We start from the raw sequence: 20,743 nt of genomic DNA on the forward strand, positions 1-20,743 counted from the left end.
GCCCTTTGAGATGGTGAGAAAAAGGAAAAAGCTCTCATTTTCTCTTACCTATCAATCAGTCACTTCTGAGGGAGGCAGGTCTAAACGGCCTTGCCCCCCAACAGAGGCCCCATCAACCACAAGATGACAGAGAAAGGACAAATGCAGGCCTACAGATCAATGAAAACACTCAACTTTCACCCATATGAAAGAAAAAACAACATAACTGGCAATGGTCTGAAAAGGCTACATTTATTTATTTATTTTTTTTATTTTTTTTTTAAAATGCCTTTTAAATATAGGCCTGGAACTATACTTTGTGTTTTGACCAAAGGATGGCAAAGAAAGTTAGACAACCAAACTTAGACAAGTTGAGAAAACATTCTCAACATGTGCCTTTTACATGCTCTTGAGCAAGGCACCAAGGGCCAATCCCTTTTATAAATATGAGACTGTACACGCCCTTCTTTTGCAATCAAAGATATTTTTTAAAGGGTAATATTGTTATCAGGCTTGCCAACACTATCCGCAGCTACAGTACAATAAGTGTATTGCACAAACTGGGGCTACTCTACTGCCAGCCAGTGTTCTGATATTTAAATTCCGTGCAGTAGCTGACATGCAGTATATAACAGTAATGCCTATTTTCTCACTTATAGTAAGAAAAAAGGTTTTCAGGATTTTAAAACATTTTCTTTCCCAATGACAGCATAAGAATATATGCATGTTCTGATTTGTTTTTACTTTGAAAGAGTCAAAAATACAAATCAAGTTTCAATCAAGTGTTAGATTAAGTGCTGTATCGGAATCTTGGAACCATATTGCCTGTATTAACTTCATCATCCATCACAGCACCAATGAGTCCACTTGGTTACTACCTTGCTGTCATTCCTACTGTATACACAAACCACGGCAACTAATCCCAAACTTTGCCACACAGTATGAAAATGCTGCGAAAATGTATTTGAGCGAGATAAAACTCCTGCCTAACCTTGCTACACTCCCATTTCTAACCACTCATGTCAACAACTTTGGCAGAATTACTTGAACACGACGACTGACAAAGTTTGCTTTCAGGCATCAGCGCCCAGGTATACTTGCACAACCTGGCAGTTTGAACAAGCAAACACTAGGATGCTTGTGAAAGGCCAGGCCTTTCCCTGAAAAGAGGGGAGCTCACAAACAGCAATGCCAAAGCTTCGGGACACACTGCTGGTGTGTTTGTGTATGTGGGGTAATGGGTGTGTTTGGGTGTGTATTTGCAAGAATGTGACTGTGAGTGTATGTTTGTGTGCACGTGTTGAGTATATGCATGCATTACAAGCCCATGAACGTGTAGGTGTGTGACCAATGCTTTACTGAGGACAGCTGGACTTGTGTCCTCAGGGACAGGCAGTGCATGTTGTGATTGGATGACATCATCACTGTGTTGTGTAAAGGCTTGTCTCGCAGTGATGACCAGTGTGTGGGATACTAACACTCTCACCCACTCTGTACAACTGTCCACTTCATCAGCCCAACAGTGCTCCTACTCTTCCAGGCAAACCATATCACACTTAAATACTCTAACTAATGCACAACTATTTAATCTAATAACTCAACTCTGCGTAGAAGAGCTTATTCATTCAGTCTTTACCTATACAGGGTGGTCCAATAAGAAAACACTCTATCGCATGGGCGTAATGTGTACAGAGGAGAATAAGATGTAGAGATATTACATCAAAAGAAATAATACAAATAGAATAGAAAAACAGACACTATAACACATAAAGCTGCAACTGATAGATAAAGATAGATCAAGATAAAAAAGGGTAAATAGATTTAAAAAAAAAACACACACATCAAGCCCACAACCAATTACAGCTTTGGTCTGAAATTACCAAAAGAGATAAAGTGATCCAAGATTACAGACCAACCCATGTCCCAGGACTTTGGTCCACCGAGGCCTGATAGTAAATATTTGATTAAGTGATTTCATATTCCAGGAAAGGGATCTTGATACCGAATAGCAGTGCATCACTACTAAAACAAGCAAAATGGAGAGACAGACACACAGGTGTGCACAACAGAAATTATAACTACGTATCCCAACATGAGTTATTGCAACTATAAACAGGCAGAGCTTCAGACAGCTATATCTGAGGACTGCCTTGCTGAGTACTGAAGCAGTCCTCTGTAGGCAGCCAGTGTTTGCTCCTTTGTCTGCTGCAACAAAGACAGACACTATGGACCCAATATGTTCCATCACTCATTCTTCTATCGACTCTAATTAATAGTAGAGGATTTGATGGGATTTTTCTCCAGCTGCATCCGGGCTGAATGCTCATCATTCCCGCAGGGATTGGGGAAACAGCCTCATAGCTGAGCTGATTGATAAATTAATGACTTTTTTCCCCAGAAAGAGAAATTCCATTGTAATTGCACAAGTCACAGCAGGCCAGCTCTTTAAAGGGCCTATTAGAGGAGATTATTGCATAGAGATTATAGTTTTGGATGCGAAGACAAGGAGATGCTTGCGAGGAGAAGCTGACTGGTCACTTTTGACCCACAACAACGGCCAACACTCTTGTCTCTGTGCGACAGAGGAGATAGAGAAAAAGATACTATCTCTGAGTGTGTTTGGCAGAAAATTGGAGTTAGCAGATGTGTGTGCGCATGCTTGTGTGTTTATTACCTCTGCAGTGAGGGCCCTCATCCCAGCCATCGGAGCAGTCGGGGACTCCATCACACACTTTGCTCATATGGATACACATGTCCAGGTCCAGGCACCCGTGTTCATTTACCGGACACTGGTTAACCCTGTTGTGTGAGCCTGGAAAACAAGCAAAACCCATGTAAGGAAACATAGCAATACAAAGCAAAATATAAAGTCAAACTCAAACAAATAACTTATGTAGAGAAGTAAAATTAAACTGTTTAAATTCAACATAAAAAAAATGTCATGAATTTAAAATGTGTGTATTTGGCTTGATAAAACTAGTCACAACAGCATCTACACAGGCAGTTTTTACAGTATATGGTTGGACTGTGGCTATGGGTGAGGCCCCTAGCTGTGGATCTTCTGTGAAAGATCTCAGTCAAGACCAAAAGCAGAAAACTTCCTGTACAGTTAGCAAATGTCCAAATGAAGAAAATCACCAAATATGTATTTAACTGGCTGCCTTTATTCACTGCAGTGGGCTTCAGATTTTTCAATTGATTTCTCTCCTGTTGTGAAGAGGACAGTATCATCAATCCGCATTAAAAAGGTCAATTTAGAAAACCTCCTTGTATCTTAATTTTTACACGTCAATTTAGTTTTGCGACAGGTAAATCCTACACTGAAATATAAAATTGTAGTGATCCTTTGATAGATAAAGGGTTCTGTCACAGTATGACTTTTTAGCACATGAGAAACGGAATGTTCCCAGAGAGCCAAATATTATGCACATGACATATGTGCACACACATGCAGTTACTGTGTACAGTATGGCAGAGCGATGAAATATGGTCTGCAAATGTGATCATTTGGCAGATAGGAACATTATTAGAAAATGACATTGAATCTAAAGGTGTGTGGAGGGCAAAGGACACAACGTGATCTCCTCTGGTCCAGAAAAAGCAGAGATTCTTTTGCCAGCAGCGTCACACTAGAACATATAGTAGATGCCGTTTCTTCCCTTCATTCTCTCCCACTCTTCTCTCTATCTCTCCCCTCAGCCCACACTGCAGAGCAAACAGTTTGCTTTGGCTGTTTTTCTTCTTCTTCTTCATTCTCCTCCTCCTCCTTTTCCTCCTCCAGTTTGCTTTACCTTTCTCTCCCTCTAACATCTGCTGACCCATTTTAGAAAAACACTAGAAGCAGAGAAAATAAAGTTCACCGCCTTCACAGGAGACAATCTGTAGAGTTCTGCGGGGTTATGTACGGTGCTGTGAGAGGCTTTGAGAGGATGATATCTGAATTTGTGCAGCCCAAGCTGCAAATCTGATTCAGATGCCTCCTTCAAAATCTGACATACACAGAGTCTTCAGTGTCTATTATTAGTATTATGCAGCCAAAATTTTACCCTTATTTCTGCCTCATGCAGGTTGAGTTTTTCCTTATCTGAAGTGAGTCTCTGAGGATACAGGGTAACAAAATAACAAAATATAATTTACTTGACATTCAGTATGTTATATATTTGTGTCATGCACACCCACTTGATATGTGGGAGCTTATTAAGTCTTAAAGTGCTCACATTATGCTTTTTGGCTTTTCCCTTTCCTTTATTGTGTTATATATCTTTTTGTGCATGTTATACTGTAGGTTTACAAAGTGAAAAAGCCCTGTCCTGTTAGCATTCCATTGACGGCCATTCATTTTGGCGCCACTTTGACAGCGAATAACTTTACATCTGAAGCGTTTAAAGACTCTATTTGTCCATTGTTTATTTCTAAAGAAACACGACAATGTATAAAAGGCTCCATTACCTTGTGTCTCACGTTATGGCTCCGTAGCAGACATTTTTGTAAAAATAGGCTAACGATTGTGTCATAACCACGCGACTTACTGTCGCATAGTAGAGGAATTACGGTATAGTACAGGAGAAGCTCGCAGGCAGTTTGAACTTACATTAGCTATTTAAGTTTAATTACTAATAACTAAAATTTTAGTTAGCAATTATTAGCCTGTGTCCATGTTATCTCCTTACATATACCTACGCTCTCCGTCTCTGCAAGTTTCGGAATGATTGAGATTTCTCTTGGCACAGCTACCAGGAGACTTACAACTTTCAGACAGGCTGCTCACAGCACATTTACGTTGTCTCTCTCAGTTGGAGGCTGCGCAGTAACGCTCAGCCATCAAAGTGCTTCTAATATCCTTCACTGGTCTCCGTCCAGAGCAACGGGATCTGTTGGTCCATTTTATATATGTCTATGCCTCATACTCTGCAACTGACAAGCAGTGCTTACCTAGGTACTGTGCATGTGCGACTCCCAACAAAGATGGTACAGAAGTGCGATGTCTCACTCTGTAGCTAAAACAGAGCTCAACACACAGGGTGAAAAGAGGAGCTGCAGCAATGTGCAGTACGACAAAAAATATGGCGTTTTTTGAAAATTAAACCATGTAAACCTATTCTCGTACAACCTCTAAATACAATTATGAACCTGAAAATTAGTATAATATAGGGGTGGCAGGGTTTATGAAAAAACATCCAAACCGTTCGGTCCGCTTGTCTCGGTTCGGAGTGTGTGTGCGTCGCATGGTTCGACGCATGCGCAATGTAGCCTTGTGCCATCAGGTGCTCGTATGTGACCTCAGACAGTGCGTTTCCCTTTCGCGCGAAAGAAGAGGTGGGGACAAGTTACCAACAAAACGTACAGCGAAAGACCGTGCAAAACATTTTAGACCGTCCTGCCAACCTGTAAACATTTCAACATCAATGTACGGTGCGTTTTTTTTCACTCTGAAGCCGCTGCTGTTTCAATCCTGTCGGGTCTCTGCAGTGGGTGGGGCTGCTCAGTTCCCCCCGCGACTGATGCGCGCACACACACAAACACACACAGTGGATGCAGGAAAAAACGGAGATGAGATGTACAGGATGACCTAAATTGAGGACAGCTACGCTCGTTATTGTAAGTGCATTGATAAGTTAAAGTCCAATAAGTACTTTATCAAACCGTATGAATGTGTGTCCCAGCCCAGGCCAGGATAGGAAATTAACTAACAATGTAAAGATCAACAAGCCACTGACAGACATGTTTAAATTGGATTCATTCATAAATTATTATTTTTTGTCTTAAATCCACCAGCCATTTTCATATTATACCAACATTTGCAGCATCCTGAGCCTTTTTGGTAAGGTTACTAGGAAATCTTAGCCCAGAGTAATTTTATTCTCCCCAAAACAAGTTTCCTTTTTATTTTTAAAGAACTATAAAAAATATATATATATTATGTTTAACGTATTCTGACTTATTCAAAAGACGGAGCTTTAAGAGTTCCTATCTTTTTCTTTTAAAGGACACAATTTTTGTAATTGCTACACTGAAGTTGGCAGTTTGATAAATGCAAGTTATTTCAATTGATATTCTGTAATATTTCAATCTTCGTGTGCTAAAAAGGCACATAAGTTCCTGTAGATTGCAATACACATTCTGCCAAATAAATGAAAAGCTTGCTGAAATCATTAATGTCTTCCCTCTTGCTGTATCAAAATCTCACCTAGCTTTCCTCAGAGATGGTCCCAATAATGTGCTTAAAGTCAAGTCAAATTCAGTTTGTGCATGATATAACTATTTTTTAATACTGTATCCTACATTGTGGATAATTAAGCTAAATATCATATGCTGAAGTAGATTTTCTACAGATTAAAAGAAAAAATAACAAGAACCGTACAGAACCGAAAACAGTGACCCTAAAACTGTGATACGAACCGAACCGTGGGTTTTGTGAACCGTGCCACCCCTAGTATAATATGAGCACTTTTAAAGGAAAGTAAAAATACAGCTCTCTCGTATTCTTACAAGACATGCCCTTAAATGAATCGAAGTGTGGATGTGCAGGAAGACATATGAGGGAGAACATTTGCCTGCATGTCGGCATTCCCTGAAGAAAATCACAAGTATTCCCTCCAAGTCCTCTCTATCCATCCAATAGATTAGTAACCACACACAGATCATAAAATGTAACACGGTTAAAACCAGTACCTTAAAGTGACAAGAGCTTCCATAATGATCCTACCAAAGCAGCCTGTGTGGAAAATGTGCCACATTCGAACAAAGAATTAGCTTCTAATGTATCTGGCTAAGGGGAGAGGGGGAGCTCTGCCATTTGGGGGATGCTACCATATTAGCAGCCCTCCTACAGCCTCAGCCTCTAAGCCAGCCTGATTTACATTCAATAAACTGCCTGGGGATTTCTACATAAACTGCAGTACCAAGATTAAACTGCAATGCATACTGGAAATGAAACAGCTGCCAAGGATGTATCATTTGTCAGTTTTCTCAGAGCATAAAAGACAAGTCATAGTGAAAGTCATCTGAATGGTACACACTGCACAAATTGGTGTCTTTGCAACTCTCCATACATGTAAGCATATTTGACAGAAAGTGATGTGTTGAGGATTGAGCAGACAGACAGATAAACTCATTAACTGACATAGTGTGGTACACAATCCCAGGAACCAGGGGCCTCATGTATAAACGTTGCGTATGCACGAAAAGCTTGCGTACGCTGGTTTTCACTGACACATTGTGATGAAAAAATTAACTTGACGTGAGAATGTGCGGGCCGTCATGCAAACTGTTGAGCAGACGTGAGAATGTGCGGGCTGTCCGCAAAGTCTTTTCTGGCTCTGTAACGTGGCGAATTCTAACTGAAAAGTGCTGAAAATCACCAAACATCACAAAATAAAGTTTCTACTTCATTTACTGGCACATGTCTGTAAGGTTGTCTAAGAAAAAACATAATTATATGCGCTGATACTCCATAAAAGTTTGATAATTTATGTGGATAATGTTTCACATCTTTCACACTATTAACTGTTTACTTCGCAGGCTACTTAACCTCTGTTAAACATGAGGATGGGAAATAAATGAAAAATCCACTTAGAAAAAAAACAATTCAATAGTGCCTGTGATTCTGTAGTTGCTGAGGCCAGCTCCCCAGGAACAAACGCTGTGTCGGGGGGGCAAACTCATGTGATGCGTAATTGATCCCGTGGATGATTTGTAGGCTATTAAGTGAACAAGGTGTACCCGGTCCACCAAACACTGGGTCGTCTTAATTCTGCACATATTTCTGTTACTGTAGTTCTATTTACTATTTCATTATTTCATCCATGCGTGGCGCAGCGGATCCGTGCACACTCACCTGCCGTGGAGACGCTGGCCTCACTAACCTCTCCTCCTCCGAGTCGGATCTTCCTTGCGCTGGACTCAGTTTCACTGAGCCTACTAACACTTAGAACATAAATGGCATTACATCAGTGAGTTCAAACTGCTTATTGTGCGTAATTTAGACTGACACTGAGATGCATGTTGTTCTGTAACAGGTGTGGCGCTGCCACTATTCTCTTGATTTCCAGTTCAACATTAGACTTTTTTTTTTTTAATTTCTGCCATGGTGTGGTGCATTCACTGCCCGGTCACCATTTGCCACTCTGGGCATTTTCTTTTATTGCTTATCCAAGATGACAAACCTCCAAACAGAACTTTTTTGTTCTCGCCTCAACCTCACAGTCGGTGAAGTGTTTTTCCTGTCTGCAGCGGGATAACCCGTTGTGATTGGACGAAGAATGACGTCGGGGGCAGATTTATAGTAATTTCCATATTAATTTATGGGAGGAGGCAAGGCAGGGTCGGTGGCTCGTTCATGTGCACTCAATTTCACGTTGATTGTGATGTATAAAAGGAAAGGTGCGCAGGACCTGGTGTAAACCCGGTTTTATACATGTGAATTTTTCTGCGCGTAGGTACTTTTCAAGTTTTGACCGTACACCATCTTCTAGGATGAAAGCTGCACAATCTTTTATACATGAGGCCCCAGGTGCCTACACACTGCAGCCACCAAAAGATGGAAGAGACAAGAACTCTACTTTCCATCACACACTCTCCTACCTTTCCCCTCACCAGGCAGCAGCAGAATACCTCTTTGGAAACAACTACCAGCAATACACAGCCGGAAAAGAATTGTTTGAGTTCCACAACACAGTAATACCTTGGCAGGAGCTGAATAGGGACCAGAACCAGAACACTAAATAGAAAAGGACAATATGGAGGATTAAATAACTTTGCAGGAGGGACAATGGAGATGAACCCTGTACTCCCTGCTACAGTTTGGGAAGTTGTTGGCAGTGTATTACAATAAGCAATAAGCTCCCCTCATACTGGCAGTAGCCATTTCCTGTGTCATCGGTCAGTGGAAGCAGAGCATTACTGTGCATATCTGAAGGAAAATAATACAGCAGAACAACTTCTGTCTTTTTACACACACACACACACACACACACACACACACACACACACACACACACACACACACACACACACACACACACACACACACACACACACACACACACACACACACACACACACACACACACACACACACACACACACACAGTAGCTGGTTTTAGAGAAAGATGCAGCAACACATTTATTTTGGGCCAGAGGGAGATTTGGAGAAATTCCATTCTGCTTTATAGTACTTCATAGCATTGACTAATCTTTGGATCTTTGGTCTGGTTTCCCCCAGATAAACTAAAGTGGCCTTTTAAACCAGATTATTTGAAATGGTTCTCTTAATGACTTAGAACAGCCCTAGATTTGGCATATTTCAATGAAAACTAACCACCATCTAGATAAGTACTTCATGACAGCATGAAAGAAATCGCAGAGATCATTTTACTTTTGGAGCCCAGAATTCTTGTTACAGCACAGAATGGCCTAGACTCCTCTCCAAGTGCTGTTCACGTTAAGGTTTTTGGCATCTGGAATTTGGCACCTTTCAATATCAAACTGGAGATTTACGTGTCAGTGAAGCAACAGTATGTAAAGTAATTCATCAAGTATGCAGTGCCTTTTCTGAACTGAAAGACCTTTACTTCAAGATTCCTGATTCTGCAGGCAAAGACAATTACAAGTTATAGTTCCATGAAACTTCCCAGAAGCTTTTGGCTCTAACTGTGTAGATGTCATATTCCCATCCATTTCTCTCCGCCCCGGATGCTGAGGACAAGAATTGAAATAACTGGATTTCTATTCATGTTTAGGGAGTATAAACTGCATATTTACAGTCCTCAGACACTGTTGCTCAGTGGACAGATGCAACTCATGATTAAAAGACTGAACTCTTCTTTTCTCTTCTCGTATTTACATGCTCAGCTTGAAAAGGGAGACCATAGCCAGAAACCTTAGAAAAACACTGAGTTACGAACCGAGAAAATGTATTATTATTATTAATAATAATAATATTATTACTACAATAGCAGTCCTTATAGTGACTATATGTAACTTTTAAATGTTTCTGAAACTTTGTAATGTTCCTTCTGATGATCATAAATGACCAGTACCAGCAAACGAGACAGTGAAAAGAATTCTATTTTTTTTATATAGTTTTTATTAATGCCTGTGCCCGAGTCCGATTTTTCCCGCAAAGTCACAAAATGATTTTCGGCAGGTAGACGGCGCTACAGAGCACACATTCTCGAGGGTCACAGATTTCGGCTGAACACTGGAAAAGCCTGTGTTATTGTATCCAGCCAGGTAAAGGGTCGCAGGAGATTTCTTTATATAGGCCTAAGTGTATTTTATTTTTATTTTAGAAGTTATCTGTTCTTGGCTGACAGTGTTATGGCTGACACTGGGCAGGGCCATCACAGAAAAGAAAACAAAGAACAACCTTCCTGCCTTTGATATTATTTGTTTTGTCATAATCACTTATGTTTATGGAATGACTTTTTTTTTTTTGGCTCACCAATAAGGACAAACACAGGTGGTTATCTTGTTTAGTTGTCAACTCTTCCAAAAGGTAAGATCTGTTTCAGAAAGCCATTTTCGAAAACATCATAAACTATTTTAGATTAAGCCCTAGTTCTGGGTTAATTCATACCCTGTCTAGGAAATCAAAACTTAGTTTGTTTACAGTTAACACAGGCCATTTTATCTCAATCCTTAACTTGCATTAGAGCATCCAGCTTTCGGCTCCATTTACTTCTCAATTCACATGCTTCTGTAGCATATCAATTATTTACTGGCACAACTATAATTAGGGGCCGGGCATCGACATCGTCGGGGGCGAAGGCCCTATTGAAATTCAAATGTTTTTTTCTTCTTCTTCTTATTTTTCTGTCTTTGAACACAGAAATTAGGTGCTTGGGCTACTCAAAAAGTTGTGAAAATTGGTACGCCTGTCTGACTAGGTGAAAATTTCAATCTGATATGGGTCTTGGCCTTGGCTGTGGCAAATTAGCTCATTAACGCCCCCTCGTTTAACTTTCATGTCGAGGTACTGTATGAAATTTGGTAGGCATATGTATCATATCCAGACTTACAAAAAAACCTCTTGGAGCCACTTTCTAACTAACTAAAAAGGCTACCCTCATTCAGGTGATCTGTCATCGCAAAGCCTATATCAAGGGACTGGTGTTTTTTCATGTTTAAATAGACTGACAGATCTTCTATCTCTATTTAAACAAAAGCACATTTCTAAAATGAAATGTTATGATTTACTCATCTGGACAAAGCAATTCATGCTTTTGTTATCACACTTAATCCAGCAAATTCCTATGCTCTTGCCTTGCCTTGAGTAAAAGTGCCTATTTGCTCTCAACTTATAAAAATATGGAACTGGTAGGATTTGTATTTGAGCAAAAGATAAGATCTATGCCCCTGCAACTGACATTTCCTACCACATTTGACTCTTTAAAACTTCTATAAAACATAGATGACATTATAAAATGATAATCATCTCTGTTAGGGGCCACAACATAGAAATGTAAAACCACTTCTTTTTTTTTATTTGCAGGTACCTTTCTGAAACCATTTCCTCTCTCAATTCAGTGCAGACAAAAAACACAATTATGGTACCACAAAGAAAAGTAAATACATGTGAATAAAGAATTTCGAAATATGGTGATGTTACATGGCAATCAGGATAACACAATCTGTAATGTTCCTTCGATTAAAATAGGTATTATTCGCCCTAAAGTATCATTAATTAGCAGGTGCTATAGGCGTGGATGAATATAATTATCATATTTAACAAAACTTAACATGTCACTTCACTGGGATAGCACATATTCTTCAGTGAGTTTGGCAGCCTTGGAGACAAAGCACTGCAAGTGAGAACAATGTAAGAAGCTTGGCCATGCAGTGGATAACAGACAAAGAAAAACAGGGAAAATTACAACCCTCACATCTATAATTACATTATTGCACTAAACTGTGATCAGCTAACAGTGCATATCATCCCTGTGTCCTCAATGATCTTAATCTGCTTAGTTTCTTATAAGACTCATATACTGAAATGAGCGCTGGGATTTATCATGCTTCCTTATCAACATTAAAAACTATGAGACATAACGCAGAACTTCTGTTCAGCTTTTTTGAAACGGTTATTGCAGCAGTGAATATGACTTTGTGCAAAGACAATATTACACATTTCCCCTAAGCACAGTGTAGATTTAGGTAATGCATCATTACCTGTGTCACCTTCAAATCATTCCCCCAATACAGAGTGCAGTCATCCCTCGCTTGCGGCTCTGGGTTCCACTAACTTGTCTGACCGGCACTAGGCATCAGGGTTGTGACGTAAAAACATTCTCTCCCAGTGTGTGCTTCCCTCCAACACCTCAACCATTGGACCCCACCATCCCCCATCCCTCAGTTCCTGTAGTTATGCAATGACCTTAAATTTTGATCCCCTGTCGATCTTTTGTTCTTAGCATAAAAGCCTGCTTTTCTTCCTGCTCTTCGGGTTCCATGCCAGCTCCTGACTGACTCCCATAAAGTCTGCTGTCAGCTCGAATGAATATGTTGTGCAGGGTGACAGGCAGGCCTGTTCCTCTCTGGAATCACACTTAACGGCAGCATGCACAACAAGCACATGGCTATGCCAAACCCTACTGAGGCAGCCAAAGCACACAGGACTTACAGTGTAGCACATAGTGCCCTCACTAGAAGAAGACCTGATGTGCCAGTTTTTGTTTCAACACACTTACTATGATATTATATATACTCAAAGTATGAATATGAATAACAATTACATATGACAACATAAGATAATAAAAGTGCATTATATTGTGAATTACATTTTGTACTCCACTGTATCTAGTCTTTCGACTATAGAGCTGCTATTGAGATCCTGACGAGGATCATGTCAAAGTGATACTCATCCAAAAATGGTGAATTATGTTACACAACTAGTTTGTAAAATTGCTTTGATCATTTTCAGGTTTTTTCCCTCCACTGAAACTTTTCATCCCATAAAAAACACTGTAATCAACTAACATTAATTTGATTCAACTGGATCCACAGTTAATATTTACAAACTGCAAATGTGTTACAGAAACCTTTCAAGCCTACAGGGGGTGAGTGTTTGACACTGAAAAGACAGAGCTTGGGTGGATTGCACTGGATATCACTTGAAGCTGAATTCTTCCAGTAAAACAGCAAATACGGATCCATTAAATCTGTGTACCTGCTTGCTCAAAAAAGTCCAGTAAATTTGTTGTTTGTTGCCACAGAGTCAATGTCACTGTGCACGGCAATTTCCCTAAAGAAACATACAAAGAGACAGCTAGCAAAAACAAACCAACAAACGATCTGCAACCAGGGGAAAAAACTGTGAGGCAATTACACAAGAGGAAAGACTGGAGATGAGATACGAGGAACAAGGAACAGAGATGACTTGAATCTAGCTTCTCCGCCTGCTTTGACAGGCAGAAAGGAAGACAGTTGGAACACAGGAAAGAAAGAGGGAGAGAAGGAGACAGGGCGTGGAGGAGACAGCAGAGAAAGCCAAGTGGTGCCTGTGTGGCGTGAGAAAGCGCTGTGTTCTCTGTCTGTTGATAGGCCGGTGAAGCTGAGGAGGGCTCAGGGCCATGGACCAGAGGGATTTACAGGGCTTTGCTCCTTCCTCTGTGGAAGCAGTGTGTCAACCACTGCCACTACAGACCCTCCTGCCCCTGCATGGTGCCCCCCGTGAGTGCAGCTATGAAAAGACCCCACCCCCCACACCTTTACTGTAAAAGGCTGTAAAATGAATCAGAGCTTTAGAAAGCCATTTCCATTTTCCTCGTCAGCCTAAATGCTAAATGCTAAATGCTAATCTGCTCATTTGCTTCTCTACAAACTAAAGGCTTCTCCTCTAGGATCATCCCTTCTCCCCATTGCTCCATGTCTCCAATCCCATCCCACTGCCTCAGCAGTCGGCTGTTACTAGTCGTCATGGAGAGGCTGCTGAGGCGTGACAGTCAGATAGGCCGGACAAAGGACCAGGCTGGCGAGCGTCCAGAAGGGGGTTCGAGGGCAAGAGATGGACAGATAACCTTGTTGTGTGGCCCACGGACGCCTCAGGCAGCTGCACCGAGATGATAACTCAATCTTCCCATCAGACCACCCTACCAGCTTTGGCATGGGCCAGAGTGTGAGGGCCAAGGGACATGGTATGGTTGTGTGTTGGGAGCTACTTTAACCACAGTATCATGCCACTACTGTTACATCAGACAAACTCTTTGAAGGAGTTTCCAGTGTGTTAGTACAAATTGTCCTGTTGAAAGTAAAGTCAGGAAAATCACGTCTACTGGAAAGTGTGTGTCTGGATTTCAGAGTCCATATTTGGCTATTGTTACACTGCCTCTTCCGCCAAGAGTCCTTCAATTTCATTATGAAACTGCATTCCTAGGTATATCCCCTCAAAATGACTTTCAAGCATCAACAAGATATAACATATATGTGTGTACTACTTCTACTAGCCTATGGAGATGACTTTAATGACAGCTTGACAGTACGAGTTTAGGGAGTAGCTAGTAATTTGCAAGTGTTAACTACTTTGAGTAATCAGCTCATTTTCTCACACTGAATGAAAGTGGATAGTACTGTGTGGGAAAAGAAAGGCAGTGTATTTGCATGATTGAGATGCATTTCACCCCCTGCTTGGAAGTCCTCCTGTGGACATTTTTATACTAAATCGGGGGCTAAAAAGTCTAACAGAGAATTAGGCGCAGACAATAGCTGCATACGTTTTTTTGATGATGAAAGGGATTCCTTCATAGCAAGCACTTATCATGATGGAGAAAGTGCTTACATGCTAGGGCTTATTTAAACATCTGTTCCCATTCGCTGGCTCAACCACAGTGAATGTGGTTCACGAAAAAATCATAATTACATACAGACTTGGGATACAGACAGAGGGAGTCAGTGTTTTGTACAGCAACTGTTTCAACAGAGCTGTGAAATGAAAGTTGTGACACAGCACTTTTTAATTCTAGCATCATGAAACAATGGTTAGAACATTAAGGGCCCTATTTCAACGATCTGAAACGCAAGTATCAAACGCCAAACACAAGTAGCTTTGTGGGCGGATCTCGGGTGCTGTTGCTATTATACCGGCGGGATAAATGACTCTTGCGCCCGACGCAAATCTAAAATGGGTTGGTCTGAAGTAGCTACATTACTCACAGGTGTGGTTTGGGCGTAACGTGCAATAAACCAATCAGAGCGTTATCTCACATTCCCCTTTAAAAGCAGACACGCTTGTTCCATGGCGGATTGCTATTATAATGGCGGATTTGCAGGCGCACGCTCTTAATACATCCATGGGTGCACACCAGGAACGGTTCACAGCTGAGGAGACCGACGTTTGCTATTGATTTTTCTAAGATGGAAGATTTCACCAGAAGTCAGAATCATCTCCAAAACTTTTAACTAGTTATTGTTGTAAAATTACAACTCTCAGTCTCTCTATAACTAAGCTGATAAATGAAGAGCTAAAAATAAGTAAAATAATAAATAATAAACTAAAAAGATTTTTGTTGTTGATACTTGGTGTTATGGATTAACATTTTTATTCCAAGACAAAAAGACCTTGTATGAAAAACACTAACCCAACAAATGGTTAATAAACACAGCACGCACACAAAAAAAACACATACAAGAAGAAGCCTTAATCTAGGTTCATCAGTCCTAGCTTGACTTCTGTACACTGCTCAACTTCTGTGAGGGAAACCATGCATTGACATCCTGAACAACCCTCACCACTTTATCTCTGCTAGATAGATGCAAGATAAACATTTAACAACATACCATAACTACCTATAAGAGCATTAAAATGTGTCCTGCACAGAGCCCCACTGCTGAGACACAGAGCATATACTACTGCCCTGAGGGAACGTGTCAACCACTTCCTAAGCCCTTAGCCTGTTTGTAATTGAGGTGAAATGGCTTGACTGACACCAATTGAAGCCATGCAGTGAGGGGGAGTCAGTGCAGTCCCTGGGAGAGGATGACAGGGTCACACCTGCAGACAGGGGCCTGTACAGGCAGATTGCTGATGGCTATCTGAGTGCGTACTACAGGCTATAAGAGGGGGGTACACACTGGGGGTCTGAGGACTCTGATGGCCCAACATCTGGCAACCAGCCCCCTACTGATCCATTTATGATGACAGGTCATGCAGATCCATGTGCAAAAACATGCATCCATGCATGTACCTTCCCATCACTCTGCCTCAATACCCCTCCAATAAAAAAGCCCATAGGCTAAAAGATGCTAACATGCAACACTGACCCTTGGCGTCAACCTCAACTAGAGCATGTCAACACCTCATGTGATGCAACGTTACAACCCCACTACTGTGACAGAAGGCTGTCTTTAGCACCTTAACATAATTACATGAAGAATGAATGGTTTGGAAACGACAGGCAATTAGACCTCCAGACAGTATGATACTGAGGAGTGCACTTTCTTCTAGCATGGGTACCAGAGATGTAGATCAAAGATCCCCACTAGACAAAAGCACACGTTTACAACACCCACCACTCTGGCAGCAAGTGAATTCATGATCATCGTAAACAAAACAGGTGGCATTTCCCAGAAACAAAACTGGTGCTTCAGTCAAATAAGCTATAGTCATTGTGTGCCATCACAACACTTGAGGATGAGTGGAATAATACAGGCAGATTCTTATTTTCAGAATGCCCTTTTCAAATCATATACTAATCTATTTAAGAAACAAAGCTCCATGTCGGCCGCATGCACTGCCCTGCACTGTCAGTCTGATTTAAAGATGGCCAGACTGTGGGGCGATCCCACACCAAGATCGGAGTGCAGCCACGCTGCCACAGGACAGAGAGGGGAAGAAAGGAAAGTGGAAGAAAATAAAAGGAAAATGCTTTTGCCTTGTGAAATCTCCATGAGTAATCTTTGTAAACCAAACCTGTAGTTAGTAATTAACTTGAACTGGAGATAATGTCGTAATTATAGTAGCATGCACCACTGTAATTCCCATCAACATTAGCACACAGAACTAGACTGTGGTCAGGGGGCATGTTGGAACAAACGTCTAGAGAGCTGGGAATTTTCTGACTTTCATAAACTAAGTTTGAAGGAGAAAGCTTGACTGTTTTTGTTGACTTTGTGACTGATAATGGAACAATGGATGAACAGATGACACCTTGAGCTTTCAAAATAAATTGCATCAACACAAAACTTCCCCAGTTGATCCAGATTTCAGTCCCCCACCCAGATGGCTCAATGTTTGGCTTGCCTTTATATCTATTTCCATAACAGATCAGTTAAGAGCAGCCTTGCTTACAGCATGCCAGGGTCAGATTGCCTCTTATGTTGCTTCCCAGTAGAGGAGAAACCAGGCTGATGACCTGCAAACTGTTTCATCCAATGAATGGAAAAGCCAAGATAAAAAGTAAAAGACCTTTTCATTCCTCTGAGTCAGAGCAGGATTTTAAATAACCTTCAGAGTCATACTCCTCCAAACATGCCTGCCTCCATCTATGCTGGCGCAGGGCGATTCACTCTGTAGCTTTATCTGCAGCGCTCCTTTCCAAACACTACTCACATTTAATGGATGGATCAACTAAACGACTACGGATAAAATCACAGTATGACTGCCTTTCATTGTGATACTTAAAAAGGCGCCTCTGCTTTTGACTGTGCTTGTTAGACTGCAAACACATAGCACTGTAGAGAGGAAAAAGTGCATTTATTGCAGTAACAGATATTTATTATGACTGCATCAGAAACTCACAAGAAAAGAGCGTCTTAACTAAAGGTAAAGTGACAGGCAGAATAGAGCCCATAGGAAGCGAGTAATTGAGCAGAACATATCTGGATGTTCTGCTGAAACACCGCTCTTCATCTCTCCATGCAAAAGATTAATCACACCATTGACTGTCACCAAATTACATAAGTGCTATGGAAAATTCACTCAATTGCTTAGTAGAAGAAGGCAGAAATTGAATTCACTTGATTAAGTGAATTATGTGGGTCACACTTGCATAATATTGCATATGTTCTGTGTTTTCTGTGTTGTTTACAAAACTACAATTGATCATTTTCTTCCCATCTAAAAAAAAACCTTCAGCAATATATTTTTTCTAAATTTACTGTACACTTTAAACATGAATAATTAAGCTGTTAGCAGTAAATTCTCATCTGTGTGAGAGCACAGATAGTAGATGACAGAACTTTTACTGTTCAGCTTCACCTTTGTATTTTAGCTCTGAATCAGAAAATGACTCACCCTCAGCTATTTTACACATATTCAATCCCTAATCCTTTGTGTTAATTGTGTTTTTACCCACAATAACAAGTCCCTTAATACTGGGTGTCAGCTGCTTGTCTCTGCGTGCCAGACTATTGTGAGAATGCTTGTGGCATGAAAGATCCAGACAGTAAAATCACCATTAGCGCCTGCATAAAAACAGAGGGAAGGCTTTTACCATGGAGAGTTTATAGATGGAATGGCAGGATGGAGAGCTTGACAGATGTGAGTGGCTGGGACAAGACTCTTAGGGACTGCTCAGATCCTAAACACGGCTGCATAATTAGAGCTATAATTCAGCAAAGCAGCCAGAGCACACACTGTGAGCCTGTGTCCTTCGTAGAAAGGGCATAACCCAACCTCTTATTCAGGCCCAAATTAAACTGTCTGAACATTGTGCTATTGTCTCTTTAAAGGCATTTAGAGGTAGTGAATTTTATGTTATGTAACTTCATGTGCAGCAACCACTTTGTGGTGACATGAGGTATGAAGTATTTTTTAAAAGGTTTGTTTGCAAAATAGAAATCTCACGAAAACAAAGCCGAGTAAAACCAATTATAGTCCTGATTGCCCTGAATTAACAGCTTGGAGAAAACATGAGAGCAGAGGACACAAGCCGGGCGAGGGACAATATTAGTAGCTACTTTCATGTAGGCATACTTACAGATATCTGGGGATTCGTCCGAGCCATCTGGACAGTCCTTCTCCCCATCGCAGCGCCAGCCTTTGGAGATACAGGTTACCTGGTCTTTACATACAAATTGCTTAGAGCTGCAGGTTTTGGGCTGGTCATCAGCTTTGGGGGCTGCAAAAAAGGAGGAGAAAATTGATGTGTGATCAAAGCAACTGTGGCTGGAAATACTTTTCAATCATCAATACATTCAGAGTGAAATGCAATTCTCATAACCCAATCTGAAAAAATACCTGCATTAAAGTGTTTTTAATGTGTTAATGTTTTCTAAGCACTTTTCATCTATTATCTCCTGTGCAGAATCTACATAGAATAAACAACATAGATCTTAACTCAGCAGGGCAAAGTAACATGCAAGGGTCAACCCAAGTTTACAATGATGTTTTTGTATCAAAAGACCCACAGGCAAACTCTATTCAGGAAAAAAAAATAACTAAAAAAAGAAAAATAAAGAAAATAACTCCTCTACAAGTTTACAACCAACAGTGGTGCCTTTTAGTTCTGGGGTTTGTTTGTTGTTTCCTCTCTTCTTATGGACATTTCATTTCTTTTCCACTTTTTTTAATTTTTTATTACTCTTAGGGTGTTTTTCAACTTTTACCACAGAGGCTCTTTCATGTGTCACAGCAAAGACATAACTGGGCATTCAATCACTGCCTGACCCATGGGAAAGTGCAGAGCGCGGTAGTTCTGGGCAGTAAGTCAGCACAGATTGTTGAGGTGTACCACAGGCTAGCAGCACCACAGCAATGCTCATGACCCATCAGCAGTCTGACACCGCTGACATGCTTTAACTCAGCCACACTCAGAAAATCCCTCGTCAAACGGAGCTCTATGTCTGTCAAAACTGAATTAGTCACTTATTTAAAAAGGTATCTTAAAAAGGGCCAGTTCTCCCCAAATTACAAAAAAACTAAACCGATTTTTTCACGTACCTCTTGTGTCTAGTCATGAAGATTTGGTGTTATTTGCCAAGTTTTAGACATATCTGTCTCTGAGAGCTCTGCCTCCACCCCAATACAATTGAGGTGGATCAAATTTCAATTGGGATGCTCATAACATTGGAAGTGTATATTTTCAAATCAAGTCCCTGTCACTGTTACAATCTACAGGACATGTCAGTTTTTGTTATTTACCTTTTTTTCCTGTAGAACGTAGTTTCAGTAAAAACTGGTCACACTGAGGTTTTAGGATTACTCTGTGTGATGCGAACATTCGTTTCTGGAAAGACACAGTCCTGTTGATTTTTTGGACGTAAGGGTTTAAATGCTTCAAGCACAATCAATGAAACTCCTTTTACTTATTGAAGTGGTGGTGGAAATTTCAGATGGATATCTCAAACACTGGATTTAAAAAAAATATCTGAATGGCTAGACACCACTATATATAGATATTTTTTATTTTGTTATTTAAGTGAATTGATCCCTTAAATGAAACATTTAAAGGCTGTATGTAGTAATGAAGAGAGTTTAGAGTACATGTTCAAGTTCATTAATGGCATAATCCTTCACTGAAATAGCCAAATTAAAATCCAACCTGAATACAAATTTAAAACTTGAAATTCTGAGCTAACATTCTCTGTCAGTAAGAAAGAATGAAAATAGGTTGCCATATATACACAGTACACAAGTAAAAGTCTTCCTGTTATGCGAGTGGTCAAACATGTTACACACAATAAAAAAAGAACACAAAGGCAATTTCAGGCAGGAGGTTGCTGTGACTGTACTGTTGTACTGTTAATGCTCTGGGACGGACAGCACTGAAGGTCTCATTGTTATTCTCTGCAGGGAATGAGCCCTCTCTCGCCCTGGATGACTTGCCTC

At 40.6% G+C, this 20,743-nt stretch overlaps 1 protein-coding gene across 1 annotated transcript in view; it reads right to left on the minus strand.

The window, feature by feature from the left end:
* The window catches only part of lrp1ab (low density lipoprotein receptor-related protein 1Ab), a 92,927-nt gene that overhangs the window by 61,398 nt on the left and 10,786 nt on the right, over positions 1-20,743 (minus strand). Inside the window, exons 2-3 of the mRNA XM_078255014.1 lie at positions 18,894-19,034; positions 2,654-2,791 (exon numbers count right to left, since the gene is read on the minus strand). Coding sequence (XP_078111140.1) covers positions 2,654-2,791; positions 18,894-19,034 — 279 coding nt within the window. The remainder of the gene's footprint in view (positions 1-2,653; positions 2,792-18,893; positions 19,035-20,743) is intronic.

This window comes from Sander vitreus, chromosome 7, assembly GCF_031162955.1.
Source record: "Sander vitreus isolate 19-12246 chromosome 7, sanVit1, whole genome shotgun sequence".
Lineage (NCBI taxonomy): Eukaryota > Metazoa > Chordata > Actinopteri > Perciformes > Percidae > Sander > Sander vitreus.